The sequence below is a fragment of the Dama dama genome, chromosome 24 (assembly GCF_033118175.1).
Source record: "Dama dama isolate Ldn47 chromosome 24, ASM3311817v1, whole genome shotgun sequence".
Classification (NCBI taxonomy): domain Eukaryota; kingdom Metazoa; phylum Chordata; class Mammalia; order Artiodactyla; family Cervidae; genus Dama; species Dama dama.
In genome coordinates this window covers 12,946,158-12,973,175 of record NC_083704.1, presented here as the reverse complement: position 1 = coordinate 12,973,175, position 27,018 = coordinate 12,946,158, and the positions used below count along the sequence as shown (strand labels likewise).

The window sequence follows — 27,018 nt, the reverse complement described above, 5'->3', positions numbered from 1 at the left end:
CTTATGGGTCTTACGATGCATTTTCTGGCCCCTTTAGTCACAACTAGGCTTATGACATGGCAGCCTTCCCCGCCTTCTGCCCTGCGCAACTTCTGGACTGGCTACTCCTCTGCTCACGATGTGCTCTCCATTTTTAAAACTTTAACATAAAAAAAAAACAAAAAACTTTAACATGAAATCTCGAATGCCAACATACTGTAACCACTGAGAAAAAGACAAAATGTATTTAACAAGACTGTTCTGATAAGACTGTGTTTTAATTGCCTTTGACAGATATATCACATAATGGCGTAAAATGAATAATCCAGCAAAGATTATATGGAAAACAGATGAAAATGAGTTTGTGAATCCTTAACTGTATGTAAGCTTCCAGCCAAAAAAATTAAAAAAAAAAATAAAATAAAAATCAGGGGTTAAAATTGTTTCAAAATTGTGTCTTCAAAACTAGCACCCTTCAGCATCTGTCTTTTATTCATTTTGCTGTGATACAACTAAAAAGGCTTGTAAATATTCCCCTGGGTCTCAGGTAAACAGTTTTCCACGAGCAAACTATCATTTTCTCTGCACAGTGAACGCTGGCATTTGGATGGGCTGGATCGGGTGGACGGGCTGGAACACTGGCTTCTTTCTCATTTCAGAGAGTGTTTTCACTGCAGGGAGCAGCTGATTCCTTTTGATGATCTGTAAGGCCAGCTGGGTATTACCTATAAAAACATTTCCCATTACAAAAAAGCATGTAACAATAGCACCACCTAACAAAGCAAGCCCATCAAGTCTCAAAAGAGAGGAAAAGATGATGGAGAAGAGCAGCGGTCTGCAACCGCTGCTACACGCTAGAATCACGCAATGCCCCCTGCACCATCCTGGGAAATTCTGATTTAAGAAATTTAGCGTGTGAGCGGGGGGACAGAATTGTTAAACACTCTGCCTCTATTTTAAGGTAGAGCCCAGTTTGAGAACTTAAAAGGGCTCTAGACTGTGCACTAACCCTGCCATGCCTTTCAGGAGGACGAGGCCTGCTGGGTGCCGTCTTAAGCAATAAAAATGCACCTTCTTCAGCAATAAAAAGAGGGGAGGCTTGTAAGGATTTCCATGATCAGCAAGGGGGTATGATGAACACCCCTTCATGCTTCTGTCCCCCCTTATCTCTCCCATTCAGCTCTCCTCTTCTACGTCACACCATTTCCCATGTAGGGCCCACAGCCTTTCTTCTAGGTCATATATGCCCCCAGAGGCATGACCTGGATTTAGGCTTGAATAAAAAGTCCTCAGCAGGAACTGGCTTACGGCAAAGCTTATTAACGACATCTGTGTTTTAAACACTAAGGTGTACAAGCCAAAGCCACTGCATTCTGTCTCAGGTTCTCAATTAAGAGTTACTTGGATTCCTGAGAGAAAGGTTAATTAGCAGAGATTAATTATAATTGTCAGAAGTTATGCTACTCTTCATTTTCACAGATAAAGGGATATACACTTAACCTGCAAGAAGTAGGAATTTGCAAGATACCAGAAACTCCCTTGGTTAGAAGAATGTGATGGGTAACATCTTTTCCGTTTCTAAGAGAAAGAGCAGACACCAAAAATCTCTGGCTCTCTGCAGGGCTACAGTCAAGAGAAGAACCACTCACCATTCTGTAGCTCAAGGTAGACAGCCAACAGGATGGCTTCAGGGGGCACCTCTTTGGGATGGATCATTGAGGCCGCCTTCACTCAAAACAAAAGAGAGACCCATGAGAAACCGGTAGCTTAAGATACAAACTCCGAGTAATGCCAAAAAAGAAAAAGAATGTCAACCTACCAATGTCGAGTCAGCAAACCTACTCGAGCTCACTGGGACACTACAGTTCTGCTCGGATGGCCCTAGTTCTTTGTCTTCATCCCTCCCAATTAAACTAGACATGTAATTTTTAGTACATATTTATCTTCCCTTGCCTAATCCATAATGAGTTCTTAACAGGAGAAAGAGCTGCTTCCCTCTTGGTCTTTTCCTGCTTGGGATTCTTCCAGCTCTTGCCTATGCTTGTTTTTTGTTTTGTTTTGGCCGTGCCTTGCGCCTTGTAGGATCTTAGTTCCCCAACCAGGGATTGAACTCATGCCCCCTACTGTGGAAGCGTGGACCTAACCACTGGACTGCCAAGAACAATGCATCTGAGGATGAGCCCTTTACAGTTCTGTGGAACCCCTCTGCGGCTGCCCCGATGGCAGTACCTATTCCCCTACTACAGGTTGGGTCCCTGCCTGTGACTGGTCCGAGGACGGGCAGGGGACCTCAAGAGCCCTGATCAAAAGTTCCCCCGAGACCTGCTGATGCAGCCCCTCTGGGTGGGAGAAGTCAGAGGTCTAGTTCAGTTACACGGCGCCAGGAACTTTTATTGTGTGCAGAATTTCTTGGGTACTGACTTTGTGAACCCTTCTTTTTTTTTTTTTTTGAACCCTTCTTCCTAAAAAGGCGTACCTGTAATTTAACTTTTTGAGTGGACAGAGATTCACGCAATTCAAAACTACAAAGCAAACAGGTGTCCGGGGAACAGTCTCCCATCTCAGTGCTCCAGCTACACAGCACCTCTCCTGGAGCCAATGTTAGCAGTTTCTGGCGTTTTCATCCAGAGATCCTTTATGCATACACAGGATTACATAAAAACTGTTGTGCATTTATTTGTTCTTTTCACTTAAAATATGTCTCAGATATGTTATTGTTTTAGTATGCAAGGTTTACAGCTGCCTTGGGTTCAACTATATGGAATACCATTACTGATTTGATTGAACACTGGTATAGATGTGGTTAACAATCTTTGGAAATATTGATGATTAAAATCTTCAGGAAAACTCTCCATTAGGTGCCTAGGTTCATTTGCCGCAACAGTCCGTTGTGTACCTTGCAAGAATATGTCTGGGGCCTTCCTTGGTGGTCCAGTGGCTAAGACTCCGTGCTCCCGGTGCAGGGCCTGAGTTCGATCCCTGCTCAGGGAACTAGAACCTACATGCTGCAACTAAAGATCCTGCATCCGCAACTAAGACCCGGCACAGCCAAGTAAATCATTTTTAAAAAGAGTATGTCTGGAGGAGTCCTATTCCCATGTTTAACAAACCGACCAGACGTCAGAATGCAAACAGGACGACAGAGCCCAGCAACCCCAAGCCCCCTGCGCCTGCTCCACAGGACGCCCGGCCCTGGCCCAGCCTCACCTGGTGGAGACACTTCCGGGCCTTGTCATACTCACTCCTCAAGCAGTAGGCGCTGCCCAGGTTGAACAGCATCACTGTCCGGGCTGAGTTGACGGAACTGGGGTAGCACTGAGGGGCCCGTTTCCCAGCTGGGGAGAAGAGCAGACCCGCGTGAAGAGGCCGGGCCGGGGGCACGGAGGCAACCCCTCCACCGCCCGCGAAGCTGCCCAGGATTTACACCCGGCTATCCTCCTCGGGCGGACAGAGGAAGGCCACGGAGGCTCGAGGGCGAGTCTTTGGGAAGCAGTCTGGGCTACTGAAGTCTTTACAAAATGTCTTACTTACAGGATTCCATCGCTTCATTTTCACCTCTGTCTGATCCTACAAAGACACGAAGATAAATCTGAGGGGGCCAGACAAAAAGAGTATATTTTCCAAAAACTTACATTTTCTTTATGAAATGGAAATCTAAATGGAAATCTGTCACAGTATTTCCTTTTTTATGTAGTGGAGGTTCGAATAACACCGGTGGCTCAGATGGTAAAGAATCTGCCCTCAATGTGCGAGACTTGGGTTCGATCCCTGGGTTGGGAAGATGACCTGCAGGAGGGCATGGCAACCCACTCCAATATTCTTCCCTGGAGAAACCATGGTCAGAGGTGCCTGGCGGGCTACAGTCCATGGGGTCGCAAAGAGTCAGACATGACTGAGCAACTAAGCACACAGGTTCTAATAAAAGACTCGAGAATGCCACCTCCCACCCACCACCACAAGTTTGAGAAATAACCTCGAATAAAGGAAATTCTAGTCTTGCTCCCTCAAAAATTTAGCCATGATTTAAAACTGACTTTTGAATGTGTTTTTACTCTCCCCGGGATTGTGGAATCCCTCCACAGAGAAAAACACAGTATAAGAATCAAAACAAATTGTTCTGGACTTCCTCAGTGGTCCAGTGGTTAAGAGTCCATGCTCCCAAAGGAGGGGGCTCAGGTTCAATCCCCAGAGAACTAGATCCTACATGCTGCAACTGAGTTTGTATGCTGCAACTAAGGCTCCAAACAACCAAATAAATAAATATTAAAAAACAGACAAACAAAAAAACGAATCGCTCTAACACCATCAGCGTTTCAAAAGTTAGAATTTAGCAATTAATACATAGTAAGTACAGCCTAAACTACAGACTGCCGACCTAAAACTCCCTTCCCTTCACAACCGTGCCCTTAAATTTCTATACATCCTGAGTTACAATGGAAAGGCAGTGGAAATGGTGAAGAGTTCTGATCAAACATGTCTTCCTTAACCTTGGTCCTGCTCATTTGAAGAGATCCCTAAGGAGACATCAGTGACATTCTCCGGATTCAAGTGAGTAATAGCATCAGAGATTCTGTCCAGAGAGATGAGGGCTTCTGCAGCATATAAATGACCCAGGAACCTGAAATGAAAAAAAAACGGGTTCCAAATTGAAACATAGGTCATCACCAAAATACCCAATGTATAAAATAATCTGGTGTATATGTAAAAATTTCACATATGTTAAGAATCACTTGGTAATTAGCCTCCAACTAATAAAAATAATTGGAAAAAAAAATAAAGTGGGCAGTAAATCAACTGTATTTCAATAAAAATTTAAAATATTGTTGACAAATGTATGCTCCTCTATGTATACAGAAAACACCATAAGGGAGTGATGAAGTTCTGAAGGAAGTGGCAGATCCTAGGATATGTGCCCTGGGAGTGGAGGATCAGAGTTAGGGTTCTCCAGCCTGTGCTGCCAGATCAGTCAGAAGGCACTAGGGCACCAGACTAGATTTGGGTTGGATCAACCCAAATTTGTTTTTTTTTCCCTTTAAATTTATTTATAACTTTGGTTGCACTGGGTCTTTTTTTTCCCCTTTAAATTTATTTATAACTTTGGCTGCACTGGGTCTGTCTTTTTTTTCCCCTTTAAATTTTATGTATAACTTTGGCTGCACTGGGTCTGTCTTCGTTGCCGCATGTGGGCTCTCTCTGGTTGAGGCGAGCTGGGCTACTCTAGCTGCGGGGCATGAGCGTCTCACGCATGGCCTTTCTTGTTGCAGAGCACAGGCTCGAGGTGCACACAGCCTTCAGTGGCTGTAGGACATGGGCTTCAGGCTCAGCTGCCCTGCGGCATGTGGGATCTTTGCCGACCAGGGATAGAACCTGTGTCCCCCGCATTGGCAGGCAGATTCCTAACCACCGGACCATGCGGGAAGTCCCTGGATCAGCTTCACTTCTTCCTCCCCTTCACATCCTCTCTTCTGGGTCCAGCTGCTGTCAGCTGGACCTGGTTCTTCAAGTGTCTTGCTTTGAGCCATTTTCCCCAAGATCATCTGATTGATTTTTCAAAATTAAAACAGCCTTAGACACAATACACCTTTGCTCAAAATCTTAATGACTCTTTCTACTTGAGAACAAAACTAAACTAAACTTTTGTAGATTTAAAAGCTCTCCACAGTTGGGTTCCGCTTTCCTGTATTCAGTCAACATCTCACTCCCCCAAAGGTTCCTCTGTTCCCGTCCCTGACCTGGGCGGACACCCCACTGCGCTGCCTGCAGCCTTGCCTCCTGGGCTGCAAAGCCGGGCTGAACCCTAACTCCTCTGAAAGGCCAGTTCAGTCCCCAACTCCTTTAGCCAGCCTGGCCCAACTGAGTCTGTCCACATGGACCTTGAGTCCTCAAACCTTAGACTCTTTCCAATTTGACCAGTTTCTGGGATTTATGCACACTCAAGAGCATTTCTCTTTCTTTTCTTCTTTGGCTGTGCTGCATGGCCTGTGGAATTCCATCCCCTGACCGGGGATCACATCCAGGCCCTCAGCAGTGAAAGTGCCGAGTCCTAACCACTGGGCCATCAGGGAATTCCCAAGAGCCATCTCATCTCTCTCTCTTTTTTTCTTAAGAGCTATCTCTTTATTAAGCAATTTCTTTCTTCTAACTAGCAGGAGCTGTAATGCCCCCGCTTCTTTAATTTTTAGTGGAGTAGAGTTGATTTCCAACGTTGTGTTAGTTCCTGCTTACAGCAAAGTACGTCAGTTATACATTTACATATATCCACTGTTCGCTAGACTCTATTCTCGTGTAGGTCAGCACGGAGCATGGAGTTCCTTGTGCTACAAATTAGGTTCTTACTAATCTATTTTATATGTAATGCTCTTCTATTTTGCTTCCCCACCAGATACCCTAACAGGAATGACAACTTAAAAAAATCAGTAACTTTAAATATACTTTGAAATAAGATATTTTAAAAATTGCATTAAGCCAGAATCGATAAGCCAATAATTGTTACAAAACAGAGACACATTAGACTTTCCTGGTGGTTCAGTGGTTAGGACTCCATGCTTCCAAGCAGGAGGTGCAGATTCGACTCCCGGTCAGGGAACTGAGAACCCACACGCCCTGGCAAGGCCAAAAAAAATAAAAACATAAAAATACCCTCCTCCCACCCATAAACATACAAATTCAGAGAACCACTTCAAACCACTTCAAATTCTGTGAATTTACTTTAAAAAACAACAACAAAAAAAAAAAACAAAAAAACAATTAAATGCCTTCATGGACACCCAAAGCCCAGACCTTCGGACGAGTACATGAAGGTAAAGTGGCCGTGGTACCTGGGCTGTCTAAGGCAGAAAGGCTTATCCTCACTGCAGAGATGGGGGTTCTGCCTAGTGATTAGGAACCAAAGATGAGGACAGAATGGTTAAAGAGAATTATAGATGGAATGATCAGACATGGCTTGGCCAATCCCTCAAGAAATCATAAAACCCAAGAATGTTGTTGCTTTGATGTTCAGAGGAAAGAAGCTGATAAAGGCGGTTGAAAACCCTCCCACAAATGCCAAGGAAAGAATCTAATTAGGTTTATTTGACAACAGTGATGACCATGTCAGAGAATTAAAAAAAAAAAAGCAGCGAGGATTTGTGTTTCATTTCTGTTAAAAATAAACACACACACAAAACTCTGCTCTACCAATGGCCAGGCACAGCATAGTCTGAGCAGCGGGTGTCTGGTAGGCACAGGCCAAGGCTCCTGGCTGGTACTTCTCAGCGCTGGGCCACAGGAGGGTGCCTTAGAGGCAACCCGACTGCCTTGATCTCCAGCCCAGGACCCTCCAGGCCTGGAGAGTCGACGAGATTTTCTCACAGGAGAGCGGGAGCGCTCATACTTGAATAGTGACAGTCTCTATGTTCCTGGATGCTCTTTTGTTTTGCCGGGGGGCGGGGGGGGGCTCACTGTGCACCCTATAGAATCTTAGTTCCCTGACCAGGGATCGAATCTGTGCCTCGCTGTCATGGAAACACGGGGTGTTAACCACTGGACCGCCAGGGAAGTCCCAATCGATGTTAACTTTAGATACTTGTATAAAGTAATACCTTTATAAAAGGCAAAAATAAACATTTACAGAACTGTTCCTCAGGGTATGACCTCACAGTTCTAAGTGTTGCATGTTATAAACAAAGGCCACTGCAAGGGAAAAGAAGGTATTTTGGAAATTGTAACTATGTACATAAAGGAAGGGTGTAAAAACAACTGTCCTGATGTTCTGCAGAGTACCCATGGTCTTGGATAAAATTTCCAGCATCAGCATCATACAAAGATTCAAAGAATGCTGCATGTTACTCAATTTTCATAAAAGAAAAGATGATGGGCTTTAGAAAATTTTAGAGTGACAATGACATTAATAGTGAAGAGGCATCTGAAGAGTTTAAATAAGACTCATGTTCTCTGGAAATGGTGCAGCTGTTTGGGAAAATATTTTAAATTCAAAGCAGATTTATCCTGTTGACCAAACTCCTTTTCATGTGGGTCTTTTCACCGAGGACTCAGCTTGTTTTGGGAGCTAGTATGTGATAATGTGCCCCCTCAGACCCAGAAAACAGGGTCCAGAGTTTCTGGTTTCTCATGCACAGTATGGCAAATGCCGTTTCCAATAACCCTCGCGGTGCAACAAGTGAAAAAAAAGTTTCACTACCAAACACAAAAAATTAGCAAACTAAGAAACTTTTTTGCTTTCCCTAAGATAATTTACATTCCACCGGGGAAGTCCGAGAGGCAATATGCACCACAGACTCACGGGAACCCTCCAAACAAAACAAACACACAGGGTGAGTCACACTTACTTCAGAGATCCTGACAGCTTGGGCTGCTGAAGAAGTTTATCTGCGTGATTCAGAGCCATAAGGTTATCACCCAAAGCCAGAGCCACGTAGGCACTGCAGGCCAGTATGGAGCATCTGGAAGACAAAAGGCGTGGGCCGAGGAGACCCGAGTCACAGGTGGCGAGGGTGATGTCTGCTACACAGGAAAGGACGGCCCGGACTGCCAGTGTGGCAACCTGGACGCCAGGCAAGGAGAGCGGAAGCCACGGTGCTAATGCTAAGAATTAGAAGGATGTACAAACCACCACCCGAGGCTCAGTTTAGCTGTTGACCTAAATCATCTTTGGCTTCCATCCCATCTCCCACGAAATAACCCGCTGGAGTTAACAATATATACTTAGCCTGTAAAAAAAAATGTTAATTGCCTCATGGGAACTTACTCCCATAGAACATTTCTTTTAACATCCTAGAAATAAAGCTATGGAAGCACATTTGCGACTCTGCTAAGAAACAATTAACTTACAGAAAAATCCACTTTTTCGGATGTAAAAAAATCCATTTTTTTACAGTAAGCTAAGCTTACTGTAAAGCGTTCTTCTCTGAAACTATTAAGAAGTCTACAGCTTTTGCTAAGCCACAGTATCAACAGTAACTAAAAGAATTTCATTCACATAGGTACTATTATCCTAAATGAATATTCAAGACCAAAAAAAAAGGATGAATAAATGTGAAGATAAAAAATGTAAGTTACACTGATTTTGCTAGGTTGGGCTGGAAACATAAACTTCTGTTTAGTTTTCTACTTAACGGGCAGCTCATTTAAAAGGAGTCTAGCTAAAGACTTGACACTAATAGATCATTTGAATGTTAAACAACCGCTCCACAAAGCAATCTTAAAATAAACCCTTGTCAAATAGAAATGAGGTCTGAATGGCCAACCACAAATGACCTGACATTAGATACGGGGTTCTGAGTTATGTTTACAAATTACAATACATATGTGTATCATGAAGTGCACTCCGGGTGTAATTTCAGTCTGAGAAGAATGTGGCCATCCTAGCAACATGGCTTTCTAGTACTCTGAAATTCTCTGACTAGAAATGCCCCTCTGGTAAAACCACAGGCGGGCAAACTCAGAAGCAGCCTGGTTCCTCCTCACTGCCTCAGTCCTGGTTGCTGGAACCTTAGAAAATTGTCCACTAAAGGAAAAGCAGCCCCTCAACCCCTAACAATGCAGAATAGTAGACTGGCAGGAGGAGACTAAGATTTATGGCCTGAGGCTGTGATGATAAGGGCGAGAAGATTGCCTAGTGTGGGTCCTTGTTTCATGACAAAGTGGAAACTCAGATCCAAAGTGACTAAATATATTCTCCAGCTTGGAGCATATGACTAGGGTCAGGACAAAGAGTCAACACCACGGGCTCCCCATTCATGGGTCTCCCACGCTATCACGCTGCTTCTTTGTCAGTTCGTAAGACTGCCCTAAAAATAAAGTATAAAGAATAGATTATATTATGATTTTTCTAGTGCATACAAAGCTACACACACACATGCAACCTATCTTTTTATCATTTATTATTGCTCTTTTTATTTTTTGGCTGCATCGTGTGGCACGAGGGATCTTAGTTCCCCGACCAGGGATAGAACCTGCGGTCCCTGCACTGGGAGCATGGAGCCTTAACGACTGGACCGCCAGGGAAGTCCCATAATCTACCTTTTTAAACAGGAAGAAAACAGAATTTAATTGAAATGTTACAAGTTTACATTTTGTTACAGAGCACATAATTTAAAATCTAAACCGTGTTCATAGAAGGGAGTCACTTAAAAGCAGCAAGTAGTGTCATTACCAAAGGGATTTTCCTGACAAGCCTACAATCATCTTCATGTGTCCAACAGCTGTCTTCACTAACAAGGCCATCCCGTGGCAGTGACCCCCAGGGGGAGTCCTCTGTGATGGAAGACTCCAGGGCCCAAAGGAGGGAGGCACTGGCTAGTTATCTCCTATTTTCAGGAGCACTTCAGTGGTTAGCTCTGTGTGGTGAGATTAGGGTGACTTAATTTCCTTTTTTGGTTTATTTATAGTCTTATTTTTGAATGGCAATAAGCATTCATTCATCAGTCAGATATGCACTGCTTATGAAGAAAAAGAATCACTTTTAAAGGCCTGGGTCTTGGGCTTCCCTGGTGGTCTAGTGGTTAAAAATCTGCTTTGCAATGCAGGGGACACTGGTTCGATCCCTGGCCTGGGAAGATCCCACATGCTGTGGGGCAACTAAGCCCATGTGCCACAACGACTGAAGCTTGCATACCCTGGAGCCAGTGCTCTGCAACAAGAGAAGTCCTCCCACCACAACTAGAGCATAGCCCTTGCTTGCCACAGCTGGAGAAAGTGCGTGTGCAGCAATGAAGACCCAGTGCAAGCAAGAATAAATAAATAATAAAATAAAATAAAGGCCTAGGTCTCTAGAGGCCCTAGGCCATCATCAACTCACAGTACTTGAATGACAGTCACACAACTGAATATCTGTTTCCATCTGTGACTCTTGCCAAAGGCCAGGGCAAAACATAAGCTCCTTAAAAGCAGAAGAAGCTTGCATCTTTTGTTTTCTACACAAAGGCTGGAGCAATTTCTCAGTGTCTGCGTAGGTGTTTAACAGGCCGTCACTGTTAAGAGTAACAGTTTTCAACATTGTCCATCTCCTTCTCCAGGCCCCCAGACGCCCACCTGCCCAGGTGGCAGACCACCTTGCGGATGAAGCTGACTCCTCTCCGGCTCCCAGACACAGGCTCCAGGGCCAGAGTCTAGGACAGGCCTCGCCTCGGGCAGGCGTGCTGGGAAAAGCCTGCCCCGGCCTCTCCTGACAGTAGGGGGGCTATTACTGCTCCAGCCCACTGTCAAGCCCACTTTGGGTCCAGAAATCAGTCATGTAAGACTTGCAGCAGGATTCTGCTTCCCAAACTATATTGATGTACGAGGTAAAAACTGATTTTCCTCGGTTTTTACCTTTTTCCCTATGAGACAGCGTGTCAAACTGGAACAGGGTGAAAGATTCTACTGTTAAAGCAAGTTCCCTATTAAAAAATACTTGAATACGTGAATGCAAAACTCTCTGCTCGAGAGTCATCACATTAAAGTACATTTCCTCGCATGAAACTAAAACTAGCATTCATATACCTCTTCTCCGAGTGCCTTCCCATCCACCCTAAGGCATCTCTTACCACCCTCTTGCTCACCCTCCATTTCCTCTTGGGAGACAACACTCCACGCTGCGTAATTCCTGCAAACTGGTCACACCAGAAAGACGCTTGGCTCCGGAGAAATCACTTCACTTCTGATAGCTGCAACTTAAAATACTGACATCACCCCTCCCCTCCGCCCCACCCTGCCCCACCACTTCCTCGAGTCACTGTCCGATCTGCTTGACCAACGGCTCAGTGGATCTGACAGGTCATCAGACTGGAAGAACTATACCTCAGGGGAAGGGACGTGCTGGTTTCCCCCGCCCTGCCGCGTACCCCTCCACCGCGGGGGATCCTATACGACCCTGCCCGCTCCTCCACACGCTGGAGGAGTTGGCTCTAGAGCCACAGAATGCCAACCCTTGGTAAAGAACAGAACAAAAAAGAACAAAGAAAGGAGACAAACGGGGAAAATCTTTTCCTTAAAGGACCAAACTACAGCAACAAGCCACTTAAGACTGAGCATTAAAATGTGTCAAGCCATGTAGTCTGTGGGTAAAATGAATCTAAACCAAGTGCCTGAAACAGCAAAGTCAGTTCAGTCACTCAGTCGTGTCCGACTCTTTGCGACCCCATAGACTGCAGCACGCCGCCCTGTCCATCACCAACTCCCGGAGCTTACTCAAACTCATGTCCTTGGAGTCGGTGATGCCACCCAATCATCTCATCCTCTGTCAGACCCTTCTCCTCCCACCTTCAATCTTTCCCAGCATCAGGGTCTTTTCCAATGAGTCAGTTCTTCACATCAGGTGGCCAAAGCATTGGAGTTTCAGCTTCAACATCAGTGCTTCCAATGAATATTCAAGACTGATTTCCTTCAGCATGGACTGGCTGGATCTCCTTGCTGTCCAAGGGACTCTCAAGAGTCTTCTCCAACACCATAATTCAAAAGCATCAATTCTTTGGCGCTCAGCTTTCATTACAGTCGAACTCTCACATCTATCCATGACTACTGGAAAAACCATAGCTTTGACTAGACGGACCTTTGCTGGCAAACAGCTCAACCCACCTCAAAAGAGGCTACACTGCGGGTAAGTACAGTCAGTCACCATTTATCAAATGTAAATAAATTCACAAAGTGACCTCATAACACACGTTATTTGAAAAATTGGCTCAAAACATCCTATAAAGAATTTCTTCTAACAAACTGAATATGGTACTGGATTTAAAAATTTTTTTAATGTACATTTCAAACTGTTTCCATTTACCTACAAAAATCTAGAAAAGGTTAAACGTGTCAACTCCAGCTCTTAAAATTTGAAGATTCATGTCTTCTGTAAACATTTCGCTTTCTAATAACTGTTCTGTTACTAACAGCCTTACTGATAAACACACCCCAAATCCAATACCAAGAGAAGGCCAGCTCAAAAAATCTGAGGAAGTTTTCCTTTTCAACCAAATCTAGCATCTCAAGGAATCCAGTCCTACCCCAGGCAGCAAATAAAATGCAACCGTCACAGACACAGCATCTTCTGCGTTGGCAGGACTGTAAAATCACTCAATCCAACTTGACAGAAGAGGAAAGAAAGGCCCAAATGGGTTAAACGATTTGTCCAAAGTCAGCAGGAGCCCTGTGGGGTTTCTCCAGAGTGGGAGACCAGTGAAGAATTATCCCAACCCTGGCTTGTGATTAATCTGATCACCATTCATCTAAATGGGGTCCTGGGACTCAGATGTGAATCGTGCTATGTGAAGACAAGCTGCTGATAAGATGAAGGATGGGTCCCACCGGCAGGTTCCCTTTCTTGGAGGGGTTTACTAGATGAACACGTTTCAGTAGGATCAGACCCAGTTAAAAGACTGAATCGGGGCTGAGTCCCTAACAAGAGCAAAATGAGAGTCAGGAGATTATTAGCCACGATCTTGTTTTAGGTATGTCTCTCCCACTACAATAGAAGTACTTGGCTAAGACCAAAAGAAATAGGATTCCTTAAGTACACTAAAACTGCCTGTGATATTTATGTTATCCACCATTTGTTTGGCTCATCTTCTTTTATAAACACTGGGCCATGGGAGGTCCCTTTTAACTGAATGGGAAATAATTCACTGGGTGTCACATCAGAAGTCTATAAGAACTAATTAAGGTTCCATAATTTATACTTGTGGAATAACTGGGCCGAGTTAAATTTGGTCTGAACATTTCCTTTTATCCATTTTGAGTCTCTTACTAAAAAAAAAAAAAAAAATTGAAATTAACTGTGTCAGCAAAAAAAAAAAAAAAAAGACAAATTGAAATTTCATTTTTATATTCTTTGCTCCGATTTTCTCATACAGACATTTCCCATATTGGCCCCAACATTATTTCTTGCCCTTTTCCAGTTCTGTTATACTTTTTTCCAGGTTCTAGAGAAGCCTCTAATTTATCTTTAAGAAATCAAAAGTTCTCTAGTATCACAATCTCAGAATGAATAATAAAAATGTCCTGTAATATGCAACATATAATACTTTGTACATACCCATGACAGTTATTAAAATAGCACGCAACAATAAAATGTTAATGTGACTAACCTTGTGGACTTCTCTCTTTACGATTAATAAGATGTGCTGAGTTGCTCAGTCATGTCGGACTCTTTGCAACCCCATGGACTGTAGCCCGCCAGGCTCCTCTGTCCATGGGATTCTCCAGGCAAGAATACTGGAGTGGGTTGTCATGCTCTCCTCCAAAGGATCTTCCCAACCCAGGGATCAAACCCAGGTCTCCCACACTGCAGGTGGATTCTTTACTGTCTGAGCTACCAGGGAAACCCATTAATAAGATACTTCTATGCAAAAGGATTAATATGTTGAGCCCTTACCTCATATCATATACAAAAATTAACTCAAAATGGATCAAAGACCTACATGTAAGTGCTGAATAAAATTATTTAACTCTTAGATGAAAACATAGGGGTAAATCTCATGACCTTGGATTTGGCAGAGGATTCTTTGATATGACACGAGAAGTACGGTCAATAAAAGAATAAAACATAAATTGAACTTCATCAAAATGAAAAATATTTGCGATTCAAAAACACCTGCAAAAGACCTGAAAAGACCACAGACAGAATTGGAGAAAATATTTACAAGTCATATATCTTATAAGGACCCTGGACCTAGAATATATAAGTAACTCTTACAACTCAATAATAAAAAAGACAACTAACCCCTTTAAAAAATAGACAAAGGATTTCAATAAACATTTCTCTAAAGAAAAAGATATAGATGTCTAATAAGCACATGAAAAGATGCTCAACATCATTAGGTTTCAGGGAAATGCAAATCAAAGCCACAGTGAGATACCACTTTACACCCACGACAATGTATCCATATAATAAAAAAGATGAACAACAAGTGCTGGTGTGGATGTGAAGAAATTGCCACTCTCATACACGGCTGGTAGGATTATAAAAGCAGGGCAGCCACTTTACAGAACAGTCTGGTTATTCCTTAAATAATTAGATAGTTACCATGGGACCCAGCAATCCCACTTCTAGGTAGAAAAATAAAAACATGTCTACACAGAGACTTGGACATGCATGTTTAGAGCAGCGTTATTCCTAGTGGCCTGAAGATGGAAACAACCCAAAATGAATGAATAAGCAAAATGTGGTATATCCATACAACGGAATATCATTCAGAAATAAAAATGAATGAAATACTGATACAGGCAACAACTTGAATGAACCTTGAAAACATTATTGTAAGTGAAAGCAGCCAGTCATAAAACCTGCATATTACATAATCCCATTCACGGGAAAGTGCAACACAGGTAATCTAGAGACAGAAAGTGGATTGATTAAGGCTGGGGAGTGGACTGAAGAGAAAGGGGTTACAGCCAAAGGGTGCGGGGTTCTGCAACTGACTGTGGTGATGACTGCACAATGCTGTGAATAAACCAACAATCACGGGATGTACACTTTAAACAGGTGAATTGTATGGTATGTGGATCATATCTCAATACAGCTGTTTTAAAAATATGTTATCAGTTATTTTGTTGTTTAGTTGCTAAGTACTGTCCGACTCTTCGCAACCCCATGGACTGTAGCCTCCCAGGCTCCCCCATCCACAGGATTCTCCAGGCAAGAACACTGGAGTGGGTTGCCATTTCCTTCTCCAGGGGATCTTCCTGACCCAGGGATCGAACCCTCGACTCCTGTGCTGCAGGCAGATTCTTTACTGCTCAGCCAATTTATCAGTGACAGTCAATAAATGATTGACTTAAAAAAAGTCAACCCTTATAATATATTAGGTTGTATACTGTAAAAAGTCAACCCTTATAATATATCGGGTGTGTATAGTGTGTAAGAACATCATTATTTCCCAAATGCATGTGGTAACATTAGTATTTAAATCAAAGCATATGGCCAAAATATCAACCCTGTACATGTTTTTGCACTATAAGAGTGATTTGGGAGTTAGGCCTTTTAAAGATGAATTTTTCTGATGAAACACTTGGCTAAATTTTGTGGCATGTGTGAGAAAACTGGCATAGGAACAGTATCACACAGTGGTAAAAGCCAGGTATCAAAAAATACAAATACGTCAAGTGGTTCTAAAACCTTGGAGGCAGCACATTTCTACCAAGAGAAATGTAATCTGGGCCATGAGTGTTATTTTATATTTTCTAGTAGACACATTAAAAAAAAACAACAACAACAGGTGGAATTAATTTCATTATTTTAAAATTAACCCAATATATCTAAACTGTCATTTCAACATAATCAATACAAAACATTACTGACATATATTACAGTTTTAGAAGTTGTGAAATTGGTGTGCATCATATATCTGAACTGTGTACCTTTCACGAGCCATGTCCCATGTGCTCAGGGCCCAGTGATGAGTGATTGTGATTTTAGATACTGAGGCTTTAGGGTCTAAGGAATACACATAAAATACAAGGAGAGTTTTTTGTTGCTGTTAAAACGCCCCATTTTCCACATGTCACCCCATGAGTGATATGTCAGAGAAACTGACCATTTATGAATCATTAATGGTTAATTGTATTTCCCCAAAGAATATATTTAGAGTTATATGAACTTTAAAAATTTTCAAAATTTCTTAAAACATTTTAAGTTAGGTATGATTTTTATATCATCTTAAAATACATCATCTTAAATGTACAGCTTGCTAAGTTTGAACATATACATGTAACCACCAGTCCAATTAAGATACAGAATATTTCTTTCACCCCACAAAGATAGATTCCTTCCAGTCAATTCCCTAAACACTGTTTTGATTTCTATGAACATAAGTTAGTATAGCTTCTGCCTATCTTACAAATGGTATAAATAGAATCATACAGTACGCACCTTACACTGAGTAAAAGAAGAAACAAAATGTTTTGAAATTTACATCATGTTGACTAGAGCCTCAGTAGCTTGTTCCTTTTCACAGCTGAGTAGTATTCCAATATACAGAGTGGCCTGTAATTTATTTATTTATTTATTTTTAAAAAAAATTTAATTTGGCCTCACTCGATCTTACCTGGGGCATGTGGGATCTTTAGTTTCGGCATACAGGACCTAGTTCCCTGACCAGGGGATCAAACTCGGGCCCCTTGCGCTGGGAGTGTGGAGTCTCAGCCACTGGACCACCAGGGAAGTCTCTACTTAAGTTAAAAAAATTTTTGGTTGCACTGAGTGGCATGTGGGATCTTAGCTCCCCGACCAGGGATCAAACACTTGCCCCTTGCGATGGAAGCTTGGTCCCAGCCACCGGACCACTAGGGTATTCCTAGACAGCAATTTAGTTAAGCCAATCTCCCACTGATACATGCTGAGGCTATTTCTACTTTTTGTCTGTCAAAAGTAAAGCTGCTTTAAAATTCTCACGTGGACAAATTTTCATTTCTCTCAGACAAAAACTGAGAAATGGAATCACCTTTCACTTGAATGATGTAAGTCAGAGCGCTTCTTTAACAAGACTGCAGGGAGACTGAGTATGCGTGTCTGTGCATGAGTCTTCTTACTCGTATGAAACCAACGGCTTTGCTTTGGGTGATTCAGGAAATAAAGGAATATTCTTGCAGTGTCATTATATATATGCCTTCTTGACCCAATGTATCAATATCTCTAAATTCATTTGAGCCTCATGATCAAACTATTAATTTCTGAGACTGTTTCCTGCTTGGGGGGTAAATTTCTGTTTTAATTTTGAGAATATTTTTTTCTGAAAGCTACCTTGATTTTAATACAGAACTTCACAATTGCTTCAGGTATCCTATGCCTTCTGAAAATATATCCGTAACTTGGTTAGAATGATTGTTTTGGGGGAACCAATCTTCATTCATGCACAAACGAAAAAAAAAAAAAAGGAAACTAGTCAAGAAGCTCTGTCTGAATCTGAATCCATACAGTAAGAAGTGGTCATTAGAACAGTCATGATAATTTACTGCATATTAGTTATGCTGGCAAAGAGGAAATGAGGTTTTGCATTGGTGTCTTGGGTATTAGAGCACAGAGGGGTCAAATATAATAGTCCATAAAAACTAAACTATGCACTCCTCATACACGTTTCCAATCACATAAACGAATTCAGGCTAGAAACAGATAAAATCTCTGACAATTCCAGGATCTCAACAGAGAACCAATGTGCTCAGGCTCCTCCTTTCTGCAGAAGACAGCTGGCTGCTGCCACGGAGCTGCCCTCTAACACACCCAACTACGCTGGGAGCTTTTATAGCTTTGAAAATTACGACACAAATCTTTTACGACTCCTTCCCCCACACCATTTGTCTCCACACTACGGTTACTACTGTCCTTGTCCAGCAGTTCTTTTTATAAATCTACCCTAAGGCTCCTTCCATCTTGTTCCATTTCCCTTCTCCCATCTGCTCCATAAGAAAAAAAGGTTGGTATGTATCAGCAAACCCATCTTACCTTACTTTATGATGATGGAATTCCCTATGGAAACCCTCTGTCCCTGTCCACTAAAACAGGGAAGTAATTTTTTTTTTTCTCTCTGAAAACCACCAATCCCCCTGCTAGAATGTGTGGAAAGCAAACAGTTGTGAAAGGCACAACACTCTCTGAGGGGATGAATGCCACCCTGCACATACCCGTCTCTCTTTCGGTGCCACTTACAGAAAGTAAATTTAAATTATACAACTCTGTAGCTGTTCAACCAGTGTGGGATCAGAAATGTCTTAAATTACATGCACACATAAAGCAATCCCAAGATTAGCACTCATTCAAATAAACTTGTAAAAATGAAATCCAACTTAAATATTGCTGCAAATACCTTCATCATTAAGGATTCCCCTTAACTGTATACAACAATAGTCACTGCAACATTATTTATAACAGCAAAGACTGACAACATTATAACTAAATATAAATCAATGTTAAATAGTCATATCCATATAACGCAATTGTATGCGCCCATATAATGCAATTGTATGCACCCATTAGAAAGAATGAAACCAAGCTCTGTACTGATACAAACAATCTCTACAGATGCACTGGCAAATGCGAAAAGTAAGGTACAGAGCAGTGTGGAACGCTATGGCTGTAGTGTAAAAATCCATATATATATGCTGGGATGGTAATGAGAAATCTCACTGGAAGGATACAGAGGAAGCTGGTCAGCTGCCGCCCAATGGAGAGGACTGGCCAAGATTTACTTCACACTGCGGAGCCTTTACCTTACCTGGATTCTTTACCCTACAAAGTAACCTATTAAAGACAGAGGAACCCTGAGGTAAATATGAAATGTGGGTGGCTCCATAAACACAGACATCTGTAGAAAACAGTAGGCATATTGGGGGAAAAAACTGTACATTTTGGGGGGCAAATTTAAAGCATTTTCCCAAATACAGCCTTGGCTGAAATTTATAATCTACCCCTTTACATCAGCCCACTTTATACCAAACCTAGATTAGCTTTACTTAATTTGCTTTGTTTTTTTCACATTTCCACTCACAAAAATAGTGAGTTTATTTTAGCTATATGGTTGGAATTTGATTCTTTTTTAAATTTCATTTTATTTCACTCCATAGCTATATTCTTTTGTATATTTTGTTCGTCATTGTTTCACCAGTAATTTGTCATAGTATTTTTTATTTTTTTGCTATCTTCTGACTCATATAAGAAATAAGAATTCAAGAAAATTTAAATAAAACTTTGGAAAAAAACATTTAATTACCTTTAAGTTAAAAAAAAACCCAACAAAAAACAAGCTGCTTCTAAAACCTTAAATGACCAACTCATTTCTAACTAAATTTGAGAGCTTAGATTTTCTTCATATAATAAGAAGATTAATGCTTTCTTCCTGAAAATAAGATACAGTGGAAATTCACACATATATATAACCCAGGAAAGAGAGGTTATATTACTGCAAAGTGGGAATTTGCCAGAATAAAGAGATAAAAAGCTGCTGTTTGGACTTCCTTGGTGGTTCAGTGATTAAGAATCTGCCTGCTAAGGCAGGGAACAGGTTCGATCCCTGGTCTGGGCGAATAAGCCTGTCCGCCACAACTACTGAGCCTGTGCCCCACAAGAGAAGCCCAGACACCACAGCTAGTGTGGAGTCTCTGCTCGCTGCAACCAGAGAAGGCCCATGGGCAGCAACAAAGACCCAGTGCAGCCAAAAAAGAAGGCTCTTGCTTTGTTGAACAGGGTGCCTGGAGCCCTAAGCTCGCTCAACGCCATGCCATCAACACACTGATCTGACGATACATGACCAGAAAAGGGCACACAGCCAGTCTTTCCTCCGAAGAGACTCATTAAGATTAATGGAGTAACTTCATGTTTTAAAAGCTGGAAGCAACAGATATTCCAGTAACAAAATAAAAATCGTCAGTTATCCCACCACTATGAAGGTTCTGACACAGCTCCCCTCCAGACTTTTTTCATGCAGACACACATATATATTATTTTATAAAAATGTAACTGTAAACTATTTAGAGACAAATCTTAGCATTTTATAGCTCTGTCCAAAGCTTTATTTGGAAAGGTAAATGAAATTAGTCAAATGTACTATGAAAAATTACATGAAACATGGAGAGAGCCTTACATTATTAAGCTTATATAAAATAAATTCTAGATGAAACAAAAATTTAGATTGGTGGTTGTGACAGTGTAACAAAAAGTGCTAGAAAAATGTGGCTAAATTATTCTTTAAATCTTGGAGGCAAGAAGGCCTTTCTGAACATCGCACAAAATGGAAAAAAAAGTAAAGAAGATTGATAAATACAACACTTAATAAATGAAACTCTGTTTTATAACTAAATACCAGAAACAGTGTTATATGACAAACGATAAAGGTCAATTTCCTTAGTAAAACAGTAAATACTACCAACAGGAGGTTCACAGTAAAAGTAACATAGGTGATCAATAAACTTTGGCATCAGATTGAACACCTTGGATTCAAAGAAATGTAAAATTTTAAAGTGAAGTCATTCCCCACTTATTAGGGTAATCAAATTATCACAAGAAGAAAGGACACGCCCCAAATCCCACCACCTGGTAACTGGCCTACTAAGTAATGCCGTTTTCTCCTAAGTGTTTGCCATCTGCTTCTAAGAGCAGTGCCTCTTCTTTTACCTGATTCCCCTGCAGCAAGCACCAGATTAGCACTAATGTTTGTTGGAAAGAATGTGATGAAATGAAATGCTTTCCAAAAATTTACAATGCTAACCGCAATATATAAATGTCTCAACTGTACTCTTGTCACTTTTTGCAACGTAGTAGGTGAAAACATAAGCAATGATGGCTCTTTCATTCCATTTTAATTTGCAGTCCTATTATTGAAATCATTCTTAAAGAGACGCTGAACCATTAATCCTATATCCAAAACATAAAAAGATGATGGTCAAAAATATCCCAAATTTGTTGAAAGATAAATTTATAGATTTAAGAAAGTCAGCTAACACCAAGGCAGGTTAAAAACAAAGAAAACTCCACTTAGATTCATCATAGTCTAATGAAATACAGACAATCCACGTTGACAGAAAAATGGCACCTCTAACACAATGGCTGAGATCAGACACTGGAGGCCAGATGATAATGCAGTGACGTCTTGAAAAAGCTGACTGAAAACAAGAACAAGACCTAAAATACTTCTATTCAAAGAAAAGATCCTCCAAGAATGAAGATGAAATGAAGACAACTTTAGATTTAAAAAGGAAAACAAACAAAACAACAGAAAACCTTAGGAAAAACTATGATGGGAGATATTCAGATTGAAGGGAAATGATTTTATACAAAAATTAGAATCATCAGGAAATGGTACTCATGTAGTTAGACATAAAAGATTGCTCTGTTTCTTTCAACATAAACATGACTGTTCAAAGCAAATACAATGGGGTTTATAAATCTACACAGGCAATAATATAACTTACCCAAACTAACAGAGATGAAATAGAAAATCTGAATAGCATTTAACTACTGAAGAACTTAAATTCACTATTGAAACTTTCCCACAAAGAAGACCCTAGCTCAGATGGTTTTACTGGTGAATTCTATCAATCATCTGAGGAAGGAGCAGCACCTACATCAGATAAACTCTCAGAAAACAGAGGAAGTTACTTCCCAACTCATTCATATGTTCAGCATAACCCTGAAACTAAAACCTAAACAAGACATCTATAGGAATGAAGAACATGGACCACCTTTCCTTGTGAGCATGGGAGCAAACACTCCAACAGTTTATTAAAAAGGTAATGCATCCTGCCTAGTAGGGTTAAATCACAAGATTGAAAGGTTGGTTTAATATCTGACACTTAATCAATGCAATTCATAATATTAACAAAATAAAGGACCAATGCAATGCTAATTTTGTTTAGATACTCACTTTAAGTTTTCTAACTCCTGTTTTCTCAATGGGGAAGAAGGTGGAGCTGGAATGCATTTGTCTCCATCATGGCTTTTACTGCTAAAATAAAGATAGAGTCCTAATTATGAAGAGCACAACTAATCAAATATACTGATAAAGTTTCATCTCCCTATCCCTACTCTCATGCAATTTTTTATGAAAAAAGTGTAAAAGAATCAAACTGAAAAATACTTAGTAATGCAGTATCACTAACATGTTAAAGCTGTAGCATAGGGACTTTTCTGGTGGTCCAGAGGTTAAGACTCCGTGTTTCCAATGCAGCGGACACAGGTTCGATCCCTGGCTGGGGAACTGGGATCCCACATGCTCCACAGTGCAGCCAAGAAATTTAAAAAAAAAGCTATACCATGTATTAGCTTCTTTCCCCTACTGCTTTAAAAAGTCTGTAACAGAAAACAATATCTCTACTATACAAAGGAAACCATTCCAGTATTTTTACAAATTTCTCATTCTTCTAGTTGTCTTTTACCAACTATAGTAAAGCATAACCCCTTGATGGAGGGAAAAAAATTCCACAATTTTTGTTCCCAATTTTCTATAATAAACGTTGTATTTTTAGCATCTTAAGAAAAGATGCTGAGATGGAAGACTCGAGTTTAAAGGTGCCATATGTAAAAAAGAGCTCTTTACATATAACGGTGTTTGTTTTATTACAAGAAAAAATTCTCCCAATCTCTGTGCGCTCACTGCTTAGTCACCTACTCGTGTCTGACTCGTTGCAACCCCATGGAATGTAGCCCGCCATGCTTCTGTGGCCATGGAATTTCCCAGGTAAGAATACTGGAGTGGGTGGCCATTCCCTACTCCACGGGATCTTCTCAATTCAGGGACTGAACCTGTGTTGATTCTTTACCACTGAGTCACCTGGGAAGCCCCCCAATTTCTAGAGACTGCCGTAATATTTCATTTAATGTAGAAAATCAGAAATATCCTGAAGGTCAGTGGTTTACAGCATGTCGAGAGAAAAGGCACAAAATAATAAGAAAAGAGAAGTTTTAGGGATTTAAGTATTGATTTTAATAAAGGTTTTTTTTTTAAAAAAAAGCCATCTCTGACAGCAACAGGATTACTTGCAGTGATTCGTCATAGCAGCGAAAAGCTGTTACTTTCTACTTTTCTCTTTCAAGATTCTCTCCTCACTTAGCCTTCACCTTATTTTTCTCTTGTAGAAAAAGAAAACACACACACACACACACACACACACACACACACACACACATCTGGCCAAGCTGCGTGGCTTGTGGGATCTTAGTTCCCCAACCATGGACTGACCCAGGCCTCGGCAGTGAAAGCCTGGAATCCACTAGACCGCCAGGGAATTTCCCAGAAATACTTAAACATTCATACTTCCTATTACTCAAAACAGAAAACTTTGGAAATTCCGGCTGCAGATTTTAGGAACTTATCTACTGGATGGAAGCTGACTAACGAAGACCCACAGACTTGACCGAGGGAGGTCAAAGCAGTCGGAATACCTGCAAGCATCGCTGCTTTCACTGCTCTCCGGGTTGCCCCCTAGCTGATTACTGTTTTTAGATCCATTTTCCTGCTTCGGATCTTGCTGGTCTTCAGGTAACAGCAGCAAGGCATTTCGGAGACAAATGGCAGCAAACTCCATACTGGCTACAGGAATGGCTGAAGACTGTCCATCACTGAAAAGAAGAAAACCAAGTCAGCTAACAAAACGACAACAATAAATAAGACTTCCCCATTATCAGGAATAAAACCAACGTAACTAAATGATAAAGGCTTTGCCCTTGGACAGGTAGAAATGGTAATACAAGCAGTTAGAATGCTAAAGAATCCAAAGCCTAAATATCACACAGGCATACCTTGGGGACATCATGGGTTCAGTTCCAGACCACCACAATAAAGACAGCATCACAATAAAATAAGTCACACAAATTTTTTGGTTTCCCACTGGATATATAAGGAATGCCTACACTATGCTGTGGTCTATTAAGTTTGCAACAGCATCATCTCTAAAAAAAAAGAAAAGCCAATGTACCTGTCTTAATATTAATTGTTAAATGCTAACTATCACTACCCTTTAGCAAGTCAAAATCTTCTTGCAACAGTACCATCGATGATCATTGATCATCATAACAAATAATGACGAAAAAGTCTGAGAAAGTGCCAAGAATGACCAAAATGTGACACACAGATTATAAAGTGAATAACTATTATTGGAAAAATGGCACCAACAGACTTGCTCCACTCAGGACTGTCACAAACCTTCAATTTGTGGGGCGGGGGGAAGCAACATCTGCAAAGTGCAACTCAGCAATAGCAAAGTGCAGTAAAGGGAGGTATGTCTGTATATAAGATGTAAAAAATATAAGCAATAGATTGCAAGTATATGCATTATACACACACCATGTTGTTTCTGCTGGAATGGAACTTCAGGGACAACTTGACGGATACCCGCAATGTCAGTGTTAATCTGACAAGGGAGTTACAGACAATAAAAACCATAGTGAAGGCCAGGACAGGTACAATCACAACTGGAAAGAAGGGGAAAAGTAGATTTTCACATCTGAGCTTTGTTTTGGTTGATGTTTGCTTTTGAAAATATCTTATTTACAGTTACCTTTTGAAAAAGTAATGTTATCAGTCTTATAACTTTGTTGAGATTTTATATAATTTTGTTGGATTTATATATCAAGCTGAATCAGCTGTATTAGGGAGAAAAAAGTGAAAAGGTGTAACAATTTAAAAATGGTAGGGAAGTGATGTTTTAACTTGTCTTTGAAAGAAATCTGTATTACTGTTGAAATAAAGAGCAAAATGTTGTGTGCCAGATATGTTTTTGAAACTTTGACAAAACTTTTAAATGGCAGTGAACAATTTTACTTTGGACAAAGCAGAAATTTTTTTACAAAGCCTACTACTTTAGAAATAGTAGCAAATCCAAACTGGAATCTTTGTAAGAGATAAAGATGTTCATATTTAAAAGTTCTTCAACTGAAAAGCTCTTCTACATGAGACAGCTTTATATTACCTTTGTTGATATATATAACAGTACTTTTTTCTCCTAGTACTAAGGAATTAGCTTTTGGGACTGTGAGAAAATAATAACTAAGTGAAAAGCATCAGTGATCAACTATATAAAAAGGAAACAACAAGATGCCCTCTTCTGGACATTCTGGATAATGGCACTGAATAGACCAGGGTTTCATAGGACAACTTCAACACCCATGGATATAACAAAGCAAAATCATGTATGGAAGAACATTCACCGCAGACCTATGCATAGCAGTCTATTTGTTGAAGCAGCAATAAAATCTAGTTACAAAGTGGCTCCTCCTATGAGGTAATTTCCAACCATATTTTTAAATAAATAACACTATTATGAAATAGTATTAAACACATAAACTTTCTCTTTGCAAAATACTTACTTATAAACAGTATTCTGGATCGACTGTGATGCCAGAACTATTTTACGATGATAGCCTTGACCAACAATAGACTGTACAATTCCTTTTTTACTTGGAAGACCTTTTGTTTCTTGTTCAGAAGTCTACAAAACACAAATAATTTCTAATTAATTTAATGGAATTGTAAGATGAGGTATGAAAAATAACCCAGGACCTTTCACAATTACTCTAAGAACCTTCTTAAGATCCACCAATGTGGTGTTTTGGGTGATAAATGTTTGGTAATGAAGAGGAGAGGACACGGGGCTAAAAGTCAGTGACATACACTACACTTTATTAGTATAAGCTCTGATATAAATCTGAGGCAAAAGAGCAATTCAAGAGTGACTCAAGTAACAACAAGGTGCTACTGTACAGGAGAGAGAACAATATTCAATATCCCAAGAAAAACTATAATGGAAAAGAATATAAAAAAAGAATGTATTACAAAAAAATGACTCAAGTGTTTATTCAGAATGATTTATTTGGACCAGTCTGTGCCCTAGGCACCATGCTGGATATGAGGGGCACTTCGGGCATTTTCTTTCTTAAAGAAACAAAGAGCCACAGAAACACAGTGAATGAGAGAAGGGACGTAGCTCCATTTCTTAAAACACAGATCTCTCCCTTCTTAACTGAAAGTATTAATTACAGTGTCAAAAACATATACACAAACAAGCTACATGTGTCAACATTTATCATAGGCACGATCCTCACCTCCCAGGAAATTAAAATCCTACAGCCCTGTAAACATTAAACTGAAAATAGTAAAAGCTACTGGCACATATACAAATATTTTAGGATATTTCACTACAGTACACAATCTCACTATAGGAGCTTGGTGGTGCCAACTTCCTTTATCGTCCCCTCCTTCATGCTAAGTCTCTGATTTACCTGCATTTCATAAAGTACTGCAGATTCTCACACACAGGGACAAACTGGAGACAACTCATGGACTTGCAGAGATAACTCTGCCCTGCAAAAAGTCCACCTCGCAACGCGTTGTTTCTGCACTGTGACTTCTTGCTCCCTAATACAACTTTCTCATGGTTCTACCTCCATATACGTGTGACTTTTAACAAAGCAAGGATTTACATGTATCTTCATTTTAGAAAGAATTACATGACGTATAAAAAAATACAATAAAAGTGACTGGAACTAATTTTTTTATTGAGGAGGCAGCTAAGGAATACTAGTGGAAAATAAAGAAAGGGTAGGTGTTCTGAACCACGATTAGAAGCAGGTCAGAAGAGAAGGCCTTT

General features: G+C 40.7%; 1 protein-coding gene across 2 annotated transcripts in view; it reads right to left on the bottom strand.

The window, feature by feature from the left end:
- Window positions 1–238: 238 nt before the first annotated feature.
- CNOT10 (CCR4-NOT transcription complex subunit 10) overlaps window positions 239–27,018 on the bottom strand; it is a 60,775-nt gene continuing 33,995 nt past the window's right edge. The window contains exons 11-19 of one of the 2 annotated variants that reach the window (XM_061127681.1): window positions 25,739–25,860; window positions 23,816–23,992; window positions 22,299–22,376; window positions 8,307–8,420; window positions 4,467–4,597; window positions 3,511–3,546; window positions 3,187–3,314; window positions 1,629–1,704; window positions 239–704 (exon numbers count right to left, since the gene is read on the bottom strand). In XM_061127681.1, coding sequence (XP_060983664.1) covers window positions 553–704; window positions 1,629–1,704; window positions 3,187–3,314; window positions 3,511–3,546; window positions 4,467–4,597; window positions 8,307–8,420; window positions 22,299–22,376; window positions 23,816–23,992; window positions 25,739–25,860 — 1,014 coding nt within the window. In that variant the 3' untranslated portion in view covers window positions 239–552. Of the gene's footprint in view, window positions 705–1,628; window positions 1,705–3,186; window positions 3,315–3,510; window positions 3,547–4,466; window positions 4,598–8,306; window positions 8,421–22,298; window positions 22,380–23,815; window positions 23,993–25,738; window positions 25,861–27,018 lie in introns of both variants that reach the window. The other variant, XM_061127680.1, reaches the window with a different exon arrangement.